The 16,703-nt window shown below is 37.0% G+C and overlaps 1 protein-coding gene across 2 annotated transcripts in view; it reads left to right on the plus strand.

The window, feature by feature from the left end:
- The window catches only part of DESI2 (desumoylating isopeptidase 2), a 41,151-nt gene that overhangs the window by 11,761 nt on the left and 12,687 nt on the right, over nucleotides 1-16,703 (plus strand). Inside the window, exons 2-3 of one of the 2 annotated variants that reach the window (XM_019730864.2) lie at nucleotides 13,902-13,974; nucleotides 16,515-16,608. In XM_019730864.2, the coding sequence (XP_019586423.1) occupies nucleotides 13,902-13,974; nucleotides 16,515-16,608 (167 nt within the window). The remainder of the gene's footprint in view (nucleotides 1-13,901; nucleotides 13,975-16,514; nucleotides 16,609-16,703) is intronic. The other variant, XM_074316849.1, reaches the window with a different exon arrangement.

Consider the following 16,703-nt stretch of genomic DNA (forward strand, 5'->3'; position numbering starts at 1 on the left):
TTCCCTGGTCTCCGCTATGCCACCTTGCTCATTGCTGCCGCTTGCAGGATATAGAAGCATGCGGTTGGACCCCAGCAATGGCGTAAGGTTTCAGCCCTCTCTCTGCCTGGCTGCTCACCTGTAGGGGCCTGCTGCTCGCTGCTCTCCTAACGGGTCTCCCTGTGAGGTGGCAAGGGAGAGCCCCACACCGGCCGCACTGGTTCAGAACAGCAGTGTTGATGTGCAGAAGAGTCCTGGCTGAGGCAGGGGCAGCAGGAAGCCGTACCAGCTTCCTCCTTGGTCAAGCCTGCTGTCTGGAATCGGTTCTAAGTACCCTTGACCCATGAACAACATGGACGTTGGGGGCACCGACCCCCTACACAGTCAAAAATCCACATAGAACTTTTGACTCCCCCAGAACTTAACTATTGATAGCCTCCTGTTGACCAAAACCCTTACCAATAACAGTTAACACATATTTTGTATGTTTTATGTGTCTTATATACTGAACTCTTTAAGCTAGAGAAAAGAAGATGTTATTAAAATCATAAGGAAGAGAAAATACATATAATTTATGCATACCTGACATACCTAACTTTTTCTTAATTTTTTCGATACTTTTAGGCTACGTGGTTTGCAAATTTTTTCAAACATACTTATGGAAAAAAAATCCATGTATTAAGTGGACTCGTGCAGTTCAAACCCGTGTTATTCAAGGGTCAACTGTAATGTAATGCAGTTGTCTTTGTGGGATTGCCTGGAACCAGAATTCATGGGTTTGTATCCTACCTCCTGCTTTTTAGCTGTGTCACCTTGGGAAAGTTACGTAACCTGTCTATGTCTCTGTTTCTAAAATGGGACCAGTAATGTGTATGTTCCTTAATAGTAGTAATAGTAATCTTCCTTTCTAAAATGTATCTAGTCCTACGGTCATTGTAAGGATCATGAGTCAATTTCCATAAAATGCATAGACTGGTACCTACCGTGTTTCCCCGAAAATAAGACCCAGCCAAACCATCAGCTCTAATGCGTCTTTTGAAGCAAAAATTAATCTAAGACCCAGTCTTATTTTACTATAAGACCGGGTCTTTATAATATATGTAATATAATATAACATAATATAATGCCAGGTCTTATAGTAATTTTTGCTCCAAAAGAGGCATTAGAGCTGATGATCCGGCCGGGTCTTATTTTCGGGGAGACATGGTAGCACGTGATAAGCACTAGAAGCTAGAAAGTGTTAGCTATTGTTGCTAATTTTGTTATTTGCAGGTTAATAGAAGCTAAACAAGCTTGCATTTGAATACTTTCAGCAGTTATAACACTTACTGGTAGTAACTGGATCTCTGGAATCTCCTTAGTTTATCTGAAGGATTGCTACCCAAACTGCAGCGTTCATTAAAAGCAGGCTGTTGTATGTTTTACCCCAGCTCTAAAATCTCCATCGTAGTATATGTGTAGCATTCGGATTAATCGTGTAGCCTTTTTTTGCCCCTTGTGTGTTCGAGTTGAGAGCTGGTCTTTAGCCTTTCAGCCAGATAAACTTAATGGAATTAATTTATCTTTAAGTGTTTGTGGAAATTGTGAAAATAAACAACTTAGCCTGAGATTGGTTTGTATACTATTGTGTAATTATAATTTCTAGCTCATTGTCCAAGAGTAAGTTAAAAGAACCACCAGATAAGGAATTTAACATGATAGTTGTCTCCCGCAGTTCTGAGTATAACCTGTTGTGTATATTCTGGTTACTGAATAGTATGAAAAGAGTGGTTTGGTTGAAAGTACAATTGAAATTCTAGTTTCCAGAAGGAACATATCCCCTAGATTTTCTCTCTCCTTCAGATTTGAGGGTTAATATATGGAATTTAGGCAACTAGTAGGTGATGGCTGTTTCTTTTTACTTGTGATGGTACGTGAAGGGTCACCATAATTTCACACTTAGGAAGAATGACGAATTAATAGTAATGACCTCCATCTTATTCTGAAGTTGTTCAGAATACTTCCAAGATTGTGTAAAGAAAGTCAAGGCCACGTGAGGGTCTCAATAAGGAAGTAGAGTTGTGTGACAGGAAAAGCAGTAAATGAAGGCTGAGAAACCTGGGTTCCATTTACAGTTTAGCCACTCGTTATGTGACATCACACAGATTATTTGCCTGAACACTCCTGATGTGATGTACATATTTAACGTGGACTGTTATCCTTATGAAAGACAAAATAAGTGAAAATACGTTTTAGAGTGGCATCCAAAAAAATGAGTTCTTATACTACATATGCACTTATTTCTGTGTTAACACTGTCAAATTGTGATAGTTTACATTTTTAATGTGACACGAGGACTGAGTTAATCATCCTTGTATCCCATGTCTAGCAGCGCCCCTGATGCACAGGACGCATGTATTCTATTGAAACACAGTTGTCTAACTTTATTGATAGTTTTGCTGCTAAGTAAACATTTAAAATGAGATTTTAAGTAATATTTAAACTGAGATGCAGGGCACCCTTCTAGAATAGTGTTTTACAATTTTATCCAGGACCGACCAAGAAACAAATTTTACATCATACCCGTTATACACCCATGTAACTGAAAACCCAGTGTTCAGGAAACACCCTGCTATGTGTGACCTCCTCTGATAAGGTCAATTCCATTATTTTTCATTCATTTAAAATAATGCTGGTGCAACCCACTGAAATGATTTCAGGCATCGAATAAGCTGCAACCTGCAGTGGAAAGACACCTTTCAAGAATGCAAGTCCCATGAACAGGAACTTCATTCGTGTCTGTACTGCTGGTGCTTGGCAATAGGAGAATGGGAAAGCGTTGCAAACTCCTTGCTCCATTTCAACTCATCAAGTAGTTGAGTGGTCTGGCGATGATACAATACCCTAAGCATCATGAACGGTACAGAGTTGAGGAAGGTTCAGTCTCAGACCTCATGTACTCTAGAGCCTAATTGAGGGGGGTAGTCAAGTATAAGTAGGCCTCAAAGGAGAGACAAGATTTTACCAAAATGTTTGACACCAGCCATAGACCCAGGTAAAGGGACTGATAGGAGAGACTTGCCAAGAACTTGGTTTTCTGCTATAGGTGTGGTATCAGAGTTGATGGCAGTACCCTGCCTCATCTATTTCTCATCACTGGTAGAGTCAAACTGGATTATATAAAATAGATTTAGTCTTAAAAATATTCAAGGGGCATTTGGTTCACTATTGATTTGACTGTTAAAAATCTGTTCTCCTTTGAATAACTTATCAGTTCACAGTGTCCTGTGTGGAGCTTGTTGTGGATCCTAAAAATTACGTCTTTTGGCAGCACAATAATTTGTTTTTGAAAATGTTTGCCTAATCGGTAAAGAGGAGGAAACTTGAGCTTTATGCAAAATTCATAGCACCACCTGTCCTTGGTTTTATTGAGGTTATTGTGTAAGTACATAGTTCTGTGAATTCACACTCGCGAGTTCAGGACAGTGCTTAGGAGCCTTGAAGACTGGAGTACATTCCTTAAGAAGGCCAGCGGAGGCTAACCTTAGAATTGGTCATCAAAACTGGGTGGGACTTGAGAGGGAAGCGTGCAGGCTGAGTAGTTATCCCGAAGCAAATGTAAATCGGGACTCTCCCAGTGAACTAGGCAGTATGGCTACCCGAGCTTTCTTCATATGTTTATGTTTGGCTACATTGTCTCAAAAAGAAGTAAAAAGTAACTACAAAACTTGAGACACTATTAACTAAAAAGTTACTCGCAAATCTTTTGTCATCAGAACAGATTACTTTCAAAGATTGAGGTTTAATACCGAATGTTACCGAGAATTTATAAATAACATTGTAATGAAAATGTTTTTGTTATATAAAGAATTTTTTTCTAAGGCCTAGAAAGTGTGTGATGTGCTTATTTTCAATAATATTTTCTAGTAGTAAAAAGATTGAACATTTTCTTAGAAATAATAATAATAATGGAATAGAATCTATTCTTACAGTATAAAGCAAGTTAACTGACAGCCCTGGGTGTTCATGATTTCACCTAAAAAAGATACTAGACTAGCTCTCAGTTCATTACATGAGTTTTTATTGACTCGATTTTATGACTAGCCTGATGCTAAGGCACCATAGACAGCATTTTAATATGGTTTACTATTAAATAGCATTTGCTGTAAGATTATCTGAGACTCAACCCAGTGGTACCAGTAAGACCTCATAAGGTAGTTTAACGGTGTGGACACCAGCACAGCTGTTCATGAGATGGCACTACAGTAATTATTCCCCAGTCTCCACTAGTCACAGTTTAGTGTGGATTTTTAAGTCAATAATCAAAACACCTCTATTCCCCAAGTACCTTTTTATGGGCACTAAGTATAAAACACTTGTTTTAATCCTCATGAACACTGGTTCTAGTTTTTTAGAGGAAACAGTCATAATTATAACTTACTCAGATCATTTAATACTACCTTTTAAGGAAGTCAGACTCAGACCCTAAGTGGCTATATTAAGTGTTTTAAGTTCCAGACTAGGGAGATATCACTTATCGTTTTGTTGCTTGCAAACAGGAAACAAAATTTTATTAAATCGCTAAGGCAAATCACTGACTAAAATGAAGTTTAATGAAAGTCTCTGTCAGAAGAATAATGTAACATTTTAATATATGATTATAATATAGCACAGTCAATTCACTTCTGTAGACAGTGCTTTAAAATAATAAATGAAAATAGTTAGGCCAGTTGTTTGCATTGAGGCAAAAGTCAGCTCAGAAGTAATCGTGCTTGTTTATGTATTTATTGCCTTCCCACGTGTTTTAAGATGATAATTTTTCTGTGACGTGTTTCTTATCTTTTATTAAATTACTAACCTAGAATGCTTTGTAAAGCGTTCTAAGCCAGTGACACTGGTTGGTGTCAGAGGAGGGAACATGTGTATTACTGGGCCTTCCTTGACCCGCTTCCATATCCTACCATCTGCATGGTCTTAGGAAGTGCAGGGCTAGAAGGTGCCAGCACCAAAGGGACAAGTGGTTCCCCAGCCTTGTGTTCATGTCCCTCATGGATGTAGAAGCATCCAGTTCCATCCAATGCCTTTCTTACAGGCACCTCTTACCCAAATCTGTACTTCTCCAGAACATGAAGAACTACTTGTAGGAGTCTTAAAGTAGAGTCAAATGAACTCTGCCACTGTTTGCTATTCAGTTTAATGAGTCACTGTTCCTGATTATTGAATATCCACCCCCAAAGATTCTTGAAAATTCTGCGGAGTAACAGCCAGGCCTGATCTCCTAGAACAAAAATATTAGGGAAGGATCCTATTGTCAGTAAACATGTGTTTGCTACTCCTGCCAGTTAATGCCAAGCACTCTTCTAAGTGTTTTATACATCATTAATTCATTCAGTCCTCGCCATAGGTATGGTAGATAGTAACATTATTTATCATCTCCATTTTAGAAATTCAGAGAGGATAAGTATCTTTCCCCAGGTCACACACAACTTGTAAATATTGAAGCCACAATTTGAATCCAGGCATTCTGGCTCCAGATCTGAATTGGAATCAAACTTTTGAGACAGCTCAGGTACCTTTCAAAGTTACCATATATTTATGAAAAAAATAAGGCAGAAAGCCCCAGGTTCCAGACACTCAGCCTTTTCTACTATAGTTCAAATTCTTCACTTTGTGTTACTGTGAAATTTGGGTCAACTTCTTTTTATCCGAGCAATAATCTCAAGTAAATTCAAACATACTGGAAGCATTGTCTTCATGACCTAAACTGGAATGGAGGAATGGTGTGGGCTTTCCTGTGTGACCGTAAGGGAAAGCTAGCCTCGGATTAGCTGACCAGACCGATGTAGGGATGGTTTAGGGTGGCGGTCGATGGGGAGCTGTGGTAACTGCAGCTGTGTCATGGTTTGAGAGAGACCATTTTGTGGGAGCATCTGGCTGGTTTAGTGTTTTCCTTTGGTATGTTGGGAGGGTTTGAGGAGAATCATACTGTAAACTAACTGAAATGAAAACCCATAGAAACCCTGAGGGGTTATCTAATGTCAGCGCTGGGTAAACGGGAATATACAGCCTCCTTTTGTGGACCTCGCCTAGTATTCTGTGTCACTCCTGCGTCACACAGCACGGCTTTGTGTGCTAAACTCTTAGAAGGCGGTCCCCAGTGTCCTTATATGTAACTCTTCATCCCAACTTCTGCAGTTATCTCGGAGCAGTTCTCAAACTAGTCTCCCGAGTATGGTTGTCCCCTTACACTTGAACCAAGCTCTAGGAGTAAAAGTGCGCTTTTCTCAGTTCAAATAAAAAAGCTAAGCCTTTGGTTAAACTTGTTCCGGATTATCCACTTTTCCCAAGTATGTCATTTTAAACTTTGGCATCTGCTATTAGACAACAAAATAATGAAGACATACGCAACAAAAATTAACCGAAATCTTGCTAGCATCCAGTCATATCTAATTTAGCAGCTCGTTTTGTTTGTTTTTGTGGATACACGTTCTTGGCTGTGATTTCATGTTGCATATTTATGTATATTTTCTGTGAGAAAATATCAGTGTTTTACAGTGTTCTACAAAAGCATGAATTTCCACAGAGCAAGTTTGAGAGGCAGTGTTGACCATGTAGGGAGATTTTTATCCCCAAAGATGCCATGTGCAGTGTTTGGACAGTAGTAAATAATTTTTTTAAGTAATAACAACAGATGGAAACGACGCTAGATAAGCATGGAGAAACACTAGTAATTTCAGAAATCTTGAACTATGAGTACATAGCAATGACTTCAGCATGAAGAGCACCAGCCTATCATTGTGGAAAGAGCTTTACAACTGAAATCATTCAGAGAAGGCTCCGTCCTCATACACTTTTTACGTTTTGTTGGTTTACAAATATCTCATTAAATCCCCACGTACACTGTGCATCACCCATATTGTCTGCATAGCCTTGGCAGGACTGGGAGGCAGAAGGCCTGGATAAGGCACGCTGACCTTGAATTAAACGCCTGTCTACCACAGGCAGCCTGCCCAGTTTTTAAAGATTGAGCCTTCCAGGCGTGCTTGCTAATTATAGCGCTAGGAAGCCCTAACAGGAGCAGAAACATTTAGAGGGCATCTCTCCGACCAATTCTCCATGGAAGGTTTACCCCCTTTCTTTCGAATCCATTCAGAAAAAAAAAAAATCACACCAAAGAAAAACATCTAATTCACTTGATAATGTAAATTCTAAAACTCACGTCAGTCGTGTGTTGCTGCTCATCTATGAATTGGTGGCTGACCAGAACACATATATAAAGAGTTGGGGGTTTGTTTTGTTTTTTCTCTTCTTGATGTGTTATTTGTTTGTAGCCTGTTTTCCACAGGCAGCTGTCTGGAATTAAGAATATAGTCTGTAATTTGAGAAGTAACCTATTTAAAGGTTTTTGATTGGGGATTAGAGATCAAGAACTAATTGGACCACCTTTTGTATTATTAGGTTGGTGCAAAAGTAACTGCGGTTTAAAAGGTTAAAAATTGCAAAAACCGCAATTACTTTTGCACCAACCTAATACTAGAAAATGTTTAAGGGTAGCTAGTATTTGTTTCCACTTTTTCTTTTTGGTCGAGGGTCCTTCACTCATAGTAAATTTTATAGTGGGCCATTTTTTTTTTAGAATAAGGACAGAGAAGTGGACACTTTTTTCTTCATGAGTTTCTTGGTTTTCATTTTGCTAACAGAAAGAAAACTTTGCTATAATGCCAAATTCCTTTGTAGGGGTGGAGGGACAAAGTCTGTATCTGAAGGAAAATTTAGCCTTGGGGGACTCATGGTATTTACAGAATAGATTTTGTTTAGATTTGCCAAGTATAAAATGATATTCTCTTCTGCCATTTGGTATAGATTAGTGGATCCTTTACTTCTGCTCCTAGCATTTTTAAACAGTTTTATTGAGATACAGTTTACATACCATACAGTTCACCCTTTGTGTACAGTTTTGTGGATTTTAGTATATTCATAGAATTGTACAGCCATCATCACAGTCAGTATTAGAAATTTTTCGTCACCCCAAAAAGAAACCCATTAGCACTGGTTCTCATTTCCCTGCAATCCTCCCAGTCATAGGGTGACCACATCGTCTAATAAGATGACCGTGTGGATTGTGTCCTTGCATCTATTAATACAGTATATTATCTTAATTGATTTTTTCAGATACTAAACCAACCTTTCATTCCTGGAATAAATCCCATTTGTGCATGGAGTGTAAACCTTTTTATATGTTGTTAGATTCAGTTTGCTAGTGTTTTGTCAAGGATTTTTGAGTCTGTATTTACAAGACATATTGATCTGTAGTTTTCTTGTGATTCTTTGTCTGTTTTTGGTGTCAGGTTATTTCTGACCTCATAGAATGAGTTAGGAAATAATTTCCCTTTTCTTCTGTTTTCTGGAGTAGTTTGTGAAGAATTGGCATTGATTCTTATTTAAATATTTGGTAGAAATCACCATAATCATCTGGTCGTGGCCTATTTTCTTTGGGTAGATTTTAAATTACTAATTCATTCTCTTCTTTCATTCTCATTCATTATAGATCCATTCAGATTTTTTTATTTCTTCTTGAGTCAGTTTTGGTAGTTCATGTCTTTCCAGGCATTTGTCCATTTCATTTCAGTTATCTAATTTGTTGGTGTATAGTTCATAGTATTACTTCCAATCTCTTTTATTTCTGTAAGGTAAGTAGAGATGTCTATTCATAGATTTCTAACTAGTAAATAGTTGCTTTAATCTCCCAAAGAAATTAACCTTTAAATTTGAGGGCCTTTCTAGAGATATAAAATACAAAGAAACATTAAAAGCAAAAAAACTGTGGAGTCTCTTGTTGTTACTGCTAACAGTGAGCAATCAACATCAACAGTGATTCCTGCCACAGAATATTGAGAAGCCTTTGGAAAAAAATCATGTGAGGAGCGGGTAGCCTTCTGCTATTTAACGCTGTCCAAAGAAGTGTCTCTGGTTAAGAAATCCTTTTCCTCATAACTTGTGGGCTTCCTATAACCTTGTGCAAAAACACTTGACCTGATTGTCCAACGCTCCGAGAGTGGATCACGTATTCACTTTTCACTGTAGTATCTCAGCAGTTCTTTAGAAACCTTATATAGGTCAGCTCTCATTATACAGAACCCCAAAGGGCTGACCACATTTTCGGATGGTACATTTTTTAAGGTTCTTTCATTTTACAGATTTCCTAATTTATAAAATGTATCAAAACATACCTTTTTATTTTTTTAGAATATAAAGTCTTGAATGCAGGGAATTTCAAACTAAAGTAGTACAGTAAGTACATGCCCAGGCAGCATACAGGAGGAGTTCTAGGCATGAAATCCCTGAGCATGGAAGGGATCGTTTTTCATTTGTGAAAGCACAAAGAATCAAAGATTTCTGAGTTCCTGATCCCCACTCTGACAAGTACAGTTCCCATCCTAACCCTGTTTTACCCTTTGGCCAAAAGTCACTGGTTGGGTATGATCTTTTTTTCCCCATGAAAACCTTTCTATCTCTTAATAAAACATTTAGACTACCATTATAGAAATTTATTATAAAAGCACTGTGGGAAGACTATTATTTACTGCTCAAGTAAAAGATAAATTGTTAAAATTAAGTGATATTAGACATTAAATGGAAAAAAAATGTTGGTTTACTAAGAGTGTAAAACATTGCAGTGTTTTATTGTAGATGTTATAGACAAACCATTATGTATGTATCTCTTTTTGGTAAATATTCTATATTTGAAAGAGAAGCTCCCTTTTAAAAAGAGGGAAAGGTCACTTTAAAGTAGCCCTTAGCATCCAGAGCAAAAGCCTGTTGCTGCCATTGTTAAAGAAATCGGCAGTACATAGACCAAATTATTGGCTGCAAACAGTATAAACAATGGAATTTCTCAAATGGAAAAAGCAATTTAAGTCCTAAAAGTTGGCTGGCAAAGAAACTACTGGCTGGAAAAAGACCAGAATTTTTATGCCGACCAGTGTGATCACGTTGTGGTATTTTCTACTTTCTGTTGAAAGGGGAGAAAGGAAGAAGATAGGAAGAAACTTGAAAAGGCATCGCTTCCGTTGTAAAGAGGCAAGGACTCGATCGTTCTCTTTAGTTCCCCAAAACTCTTTACTTTGAAAATGTTTAAACCTTAAAAAAAAAAAAAAAAAAGGTGATAAAAGTACAATCTGGGGGCATCCCCATTCGGGACCCTCTCCTGCACGGGAGCTCCGACCCTTTGCTTTCAATAAATTAGCCTCTTAAAAAAAAAAAAAAAAAGAGTGCAATCTGTATACTCTTCACCTAGGTTCACCAGTAAAAACCACCTATACCACACACTCACACTCGCACAGAAAGTAAGTCAGAAACATTACAGCTTTTCATCTCTAAATCCTTCACCTTGTGTTTCCTAAGATTACATTCTCTATCTAACCACACTATTACCACACCCAAGAAGTTTTCACTAGGCACCCTATCACCGAATGTATCGTGCCTGATAATAGCTCCCCCAGATGTCCCAATGTCTCTTTTTTTAATCTAAGATCTAGTCAAGTTTCCTTCATTACATTTGTCTTGTCTTTCTAATCTTTAAAGAATAGCCGCCGCCCCCCCTTTTTTTACTTTCATGTCATTGTTTTTCTAAAGACCAGGCTACTTTTCCTATAGAATATCCCACAATCCAGACTTCCGTTACTTGTCCTTACAGTTATATTCTATTTAACATATTTGACAAGAAAAGTTAACGGGAAATGTTGTAGCTTTCTATTTCATCATATCAGGAGGACAGTACTCAGTTTAATCACTTGGATAATAGGATACTCATATTTTTTCGTTGCAGAGGTATCTTTTTTCCTTACAATTTAGGAAAATGTAAGGTTGGTATTTGAGACTATGACCATTGTTCCTCAACAGCCCAGTGGTTTTAGCATCCATGATCCTTGCCAGTTTCAGCTGGGGACTGCAAAACGGTACTCACCAAATTCTGCCTTTACATCTGCATTTATTAGCTGGCTTCTGTAAAGAAGAGCTTTCCCAACTTTCTTTCTTTTTCCTTTCTCCTTTCTTGCTTTTTTTTTTTTACTGTGGACTCAGATTCTTTTTATTCGATAAATTATAGTCCATTATTCTTTTTGATAGTCATGTTTTCCTGAAGTCGACCAATGGAAGTCATCTCAGACCAGCTTCTCTGTCATTCTGCCATGTCGCCTTTGTTCTGCTTTTGTTCCCCTAGCAAATATGTCCTGGAAATTACTCCCTATCATTTCCTTGAGAGCATCCCTCTTCTTTTTATAGCTTTGCCATATTCCAGATATTGTGTGAACATTTCAGAGTTTATTCAGCCAGTACCCTGTAGGTGCACACTTAAGTCGTTACCGGTGTTTTGCTGATAGTTACAGTGCTGCTTACGATGTTTGTGTATAGGCAGCCTGTTCTCTTATGATAATATAAAGACTCAAATTCCAAGCTGTTAAGCTAAGAGAGTATAATATTTTACTTTAAGATAACATTTTTCTAATTATAAAAATAGTAATACACATTCTTCATAAAATTGAGAGAAACAATCTGAAACTATATGGAGTTAAAAGTGAAAGTATCCCTTTATTCTCCTCCCCCAAACTGTTAACAGTTTATGCTGTATGCCTCAAACTTTTTTATGTTGTAGTTGATGGTGGTCTTGTTTAGCATGTAAACATATACACAGGTCATATTTATTTTATGAAAGTGTGATCATACTATAGGTAATATATTACGACTTGGTGTTTTTACTTTGTGTATCTTAGATACTCTTTTATGTCAATATGTATTGAGTTACCACATTCTATTTAGTAGCCGTATAATAGCTCATGATACAAAGTTACCATAATGTATTTAACCATTCCTCTACTGATACTTAGATTGTTTCCAGTTTGTCAGTATTATAGACAACAGCAGTTAATATCCTGGAATATGCTTTTACATATGCTCAAGTAGTTCTGTAGAATAGATTCCAAGAGGTAGAATCTGTTAATTAATTAACTGCCATTGATTCACTCTTCTGCATGTCCTCCTCACATCCTTACCAATACCAAGTATTAGCAATAGTTTTTGTATTTTGCCAATCTGGTGGATAAAAAAAGAATGGTAGCTTATTGTTCTGTTTACTAATGAGATTGTGAGTCCATATTTGTTGGCCACTAATTTCTTCTCAACTGTCGTGGGGGTTATTATTTTTTTAATGGTGCTTTCAGATACAGTGCCCCATGCTGTCTGAACTTTTGTTGCCCAAACTCTGGAATTAAATAGATTTGAATAAATATTTTGAGGAATCCCTTACTATATGTAACCACACTACTCCCCATCCAAAATCAGATAAAAAGATATCCCTCACTTTCCTAACTTGCCATCCAAATGGAGGGTCCCCCAAGTCAGGAGCCAAATAGAATAAGATCGAGGGACACTTAGATTCTCATACTAATCTTTGTTACATGTTATGTTTTCTCCCTCTGTGTTTGTTGTTTATCTTCTGACCTTGTTGATGTGGTTTTACACAGTAAACATTGTAAATGCTTACACTGAATATGTTGTGTTCCTCTATAAATTCTGGGTTTTGTTTTGCTTGGGTTATTTCTCATCTAAAATTTTTTAAAATTTATTTTCTTCTATATGATTATTTTTGGACACTAGAATTTTTAAATACATGAAAAGTATTTATGCATAATCAATTTTGTCAACACATTTTTAATAATGTATCCTTTATCATTGATTGTAAACACCGCTTTTATCATACACCAGATTCTTTTATGTTTTTTTGTATATATATATGGATCTGTTCATGCGGTAGTACCATAGTGTTTTAATAAATATTTTGATACCTAGATGAGAAAGTCCCTTGTTCTTTTTCAAATATTTCTTGTTTATTATTGCTTAATTTTTCTTCTAGGTACATTTTAAGGGGGAAAAATCGACTTTATCCATTTATGCTTTCCTAGTAATGTATGAGAATGTGCATTTTCCCAGGTCTGGGAGAAACTGGCTAGGGGTCTGGAGCCAAGGTTAAAATTTAAATAAACCTAGAAAAATTAAAGACACATTATCTGTTCTCTAACCTGGGAGAAATCTGATAGGTTTGGAACACTGTTAAGTGTTATCCAAGTGTTTAAGTTTTAACTCACTGCCCGTCTTCTAGGTATGACTCTCCAGTCTACCCTTCTAACCCCTTTCACCGGTCATCCCGTCATTTCATACTACACCAGCCATGTACAGCTTCTCCCCTCTTCCTGGTATTTCTTTCCTTTCCCCTCCACCCCACATCACCCCCAAAATTGTCTGTCTGGGGAATCTCATTTGTTCTTTAAAAACCCAGTTCACATATTACCTTTTCTGGGAAGTTTTTCTTCATGCCAATGGTAAGAAGGGTGTTCCAACCTTTGTGCCTCATACTATTTATTCCTGTATTAACATTATCATACTTTAAGCTCAATCAGGACACATATGCCATATATGTGATATACAAGTATATGTCTTTTTAAAAAACATTTTTGAAAAAGAATAAAATATCTCTGTGTTCAGGGAGCTCACCAGAGAATGGAAGGGAAAGCTTAAGATAGAAGAAAAATAAATATGAAAGCAGATGTTACGTGATTTTTTTTAAAGTCACTAACAGGAGAGTTTTTATATCCATTTTTTCCCCAACGTGACCAGGTTTAGATTTCGTGGCTTATGCTCTAGGCCTTAGATAATGAGTTTGTACGCAAACTGAGACATTCATTTTGACCCAGGAAGACATTCCACATGGGACAGGGCACAAGCAAAAGCACAGAGACGGCACCAAATGGGTCCTTATCATGGGAACTTTAGAGGTGTAAGGAAATATACCAAGAAGTGGGATTAGAAAGGCCGCTGAGGTAGCTTCCTGTGATGTGGAGTTGAGTTGTGAATGAACAGCTATTCTCAATCTTTCCTTGTTTCCTTAGTACTGGATGAACGAGTACACCTCATCCATTGGGATTGGAGTTTTTCATTCGGGAATTGAAGTGTATGGCAGAGGTATGTGTACTCAGTTTATACTTTCTGAAGACTTGTGTTCCTTTAAAGGAGTTGAAAAATCATAACTGCAGCTCTTCCTTTTTGTTTTTGTTTTTTTAAACTGCTTCCCTGTGTTATTGCAGAAAGTAGAAGAACATCTCCCCATATTTGTTTATACCATATTTGGGAAAATGCCCAAAATTAAATGTATTGGGGGAGAAAATACCAAAGCACATGAATGTACGTTCATTTAGTATCTTTTATTCTAAATACTATGTCTCTAAAAATATTTCCCTTTTGAGATTGTTATACCATGACAGTTTTGCTGTAATATATATTGGAGTTCCTAAGAAACCTTGCACTTTGAAAAATAGTATGATAAAAAAACAATCATTTTGGTTGGAAATGGGCTGGTTCTAGAGAGTGTCAAACTTGAAATGCCAATTTCCTGAGGGAATTTCAGTAATTCATTTTTGTAGACATACGAGTGTATAGTTTTGAAGTTTTAAAATATCACTGAGCAAATCCTGCCCTTGATTATATCTAGCTTTTTGCTCAAGAATGATGGCCTTTGTACTAACTCAGCCCGTTTTATTCTTCATTACCTTTTATTATGATAAACATGACAGGAGCCACTCAAACCTCACAGCTCTGTGTTCAGCAGCCTTTTCCTTTGTTCTGTTCCCACCCTTTGGTGCCAGATAACTTACTCCTGCTCAGGTCGGAAGCATAATGTTCTGCATCAAACAGCGCACACGCTGGTCTCACCAGGGTTGTAATAATACATTAGTTTGAATCATAAACTCACCCTGTAGCAGAAACGCTTTTATTCACTTCCGCTAGGCAGTCTTTGTGACCTCTTAGAATGTGGGACTGCCGTTCCCTCAGTTCCCTGAAGACTGCACACCAGCTTTCTCTACTACATACAACGAAAAGGCTCATTTCCTAAGTGTGTCAGTATGTTGTGTTTACTGTCCCTTTTTTATATTGCACATCAATAGCATATTAAATGTTGGCTGTAAAGATCTGCTCTTTAGTTTTACTTGAAAGGCTGCATCTACCTAATAATCCCCGAAAAGCCACTGGCTCCTGCTGAACGTTTCAGGAGTTAGAGCATTGCTACAGTGGGTCTGTGGTCTGGGGCTTTGCTTCCTTGTTCGAGTTGGCTTTTGCCAAAGTAGTGTGTCTCTTCCTTTTTAACTGAATTTGTATGGTGTGTTACAGTGTTTAAAGTGCCATGAAGTTCTGAACCATGTCCCATGCTGCTGTGAGGTAAATAAGGGCATGTGGCATTTTCTCCATTTTTCAATGAAAAAAACTGAAGCTCAAAAATGCTGAAACTCATACTGCTAGTAATGAACAGAAGGAAGACTTAAACCCAAATGATCTTATGTACTAGCCCATTGCTCTTATATCTGCCTAATCATTGCTCCCCTTCATAAAATGATTTAGGAATAATTAGAAACGTGGTTCGCAATATAGCCACGTAAGTTTAGCAAAGCTAGCGGGAATATATTCCTGAAAGTGAATAATTGCTTCTTGAATAGAAGACTAAATGGCTCTGTGACTTTCCTTACTGTGATTGAGAAAGTTAAAATCCAAATGCAATCTATTTTCAACCTGATTATCTACAATGGTTTATAAAATTCTATTATTAAAAAATTGTTTCAGAATTGAACATTAAACATTTTATTTGTTACCGATATCATTGCTTTTTTCTGAAAAGTCTGAATCAAAAGTAAATTTAGTATCTGCTTTGTTCTTTCCCATACTTTTTTCTAAGACCTTTTAAGATTATATTTAATGAGTTTTAAGCGATGAGATTCATTTAAATATTTGTTTGGAATGCTTTAAATAAACCCACTGTGATTTGCCACTTAAATATTTAAGTATCTCATATCAGAATTGTAGCCAGAAATTTTAGTTCCTTATGGATTTGAAACCATTCTCCATTTTTGTTCTGATGAGCCTGGATACACATTCATTATAGTATAAATAGTTCCCTTTTAGCTAAAAGATTTGCTGTGGAGAGTGTGTGTGAGTGGGTGTGTGTATTCATTTGGCAGTTTATTTTTTCTTGAATGAGAGGAATTGAATTCATTTTTTCAGGTTTGCTAATGTTTCACTCTTATTCAAATGTAAACCAAGACTCTTCAGCCAGGTACCATGGAAACTCATTGTTATTAGACAGTTTTTCCAGTAAAGTACAAGTTTGAAATTTGATCACTTTAATTTAGAAAGTGGCAAAAGGCTGAACTGACCACCTACTTAGTTTGACATGATAGGTAGGCAGAGAGGCTGTATTCATCTTTGAGTGTCACTGTCTTGCCAAGAAAAACAAAGTCAGCATTACCTTTGAGTGTCTTTCATGATTAGAGTTTCAGGTCTTTTGTGTCAACTGTTCTCTACGAATAACAGCTAAGTGAGATGTTTGTGAAAGCATAAATAAACTGAAAAATATTTAGTATCATTATTATCCTCATCATTCATTAAAGCTAATTCAGCATTCTGGTTAAATTTTGTGTGATAAATACTAAAAATCATGAGTTTTCTCTTTTCAGAATTTGCTTATGGTGGCCATCCTTATCCCTTTTCTGGAATATTTGAAATTTCCCCAGGAAATGCTTCTGAACTAGGAGAAACATTTAAATTTAAGTAAGTAGGGAGGATAATTTTTATTACACTGTTTTAGGTGCCAAAGCTTGTTTTCAGGCAAATAGAATTCATTCGGTAGATTAAAATCTAGGAAG

Source organism: Rhinolophus sinicus, linkage group LG12 (assembly GCF_036562045.2).
Source record: "Rhinolophus sinicus isolate RSC01 linkage group LG12, ASM3656204v1, whole genome shotgun sequence".
Classification (NCBI taxonomy): domain Eukaryota; kingdom Metazoa; phylum Chordata; class Mammalia; order Chiroptera; family Rhinolophidae; genus Rhinolophus; species Rhinolophus sinicus.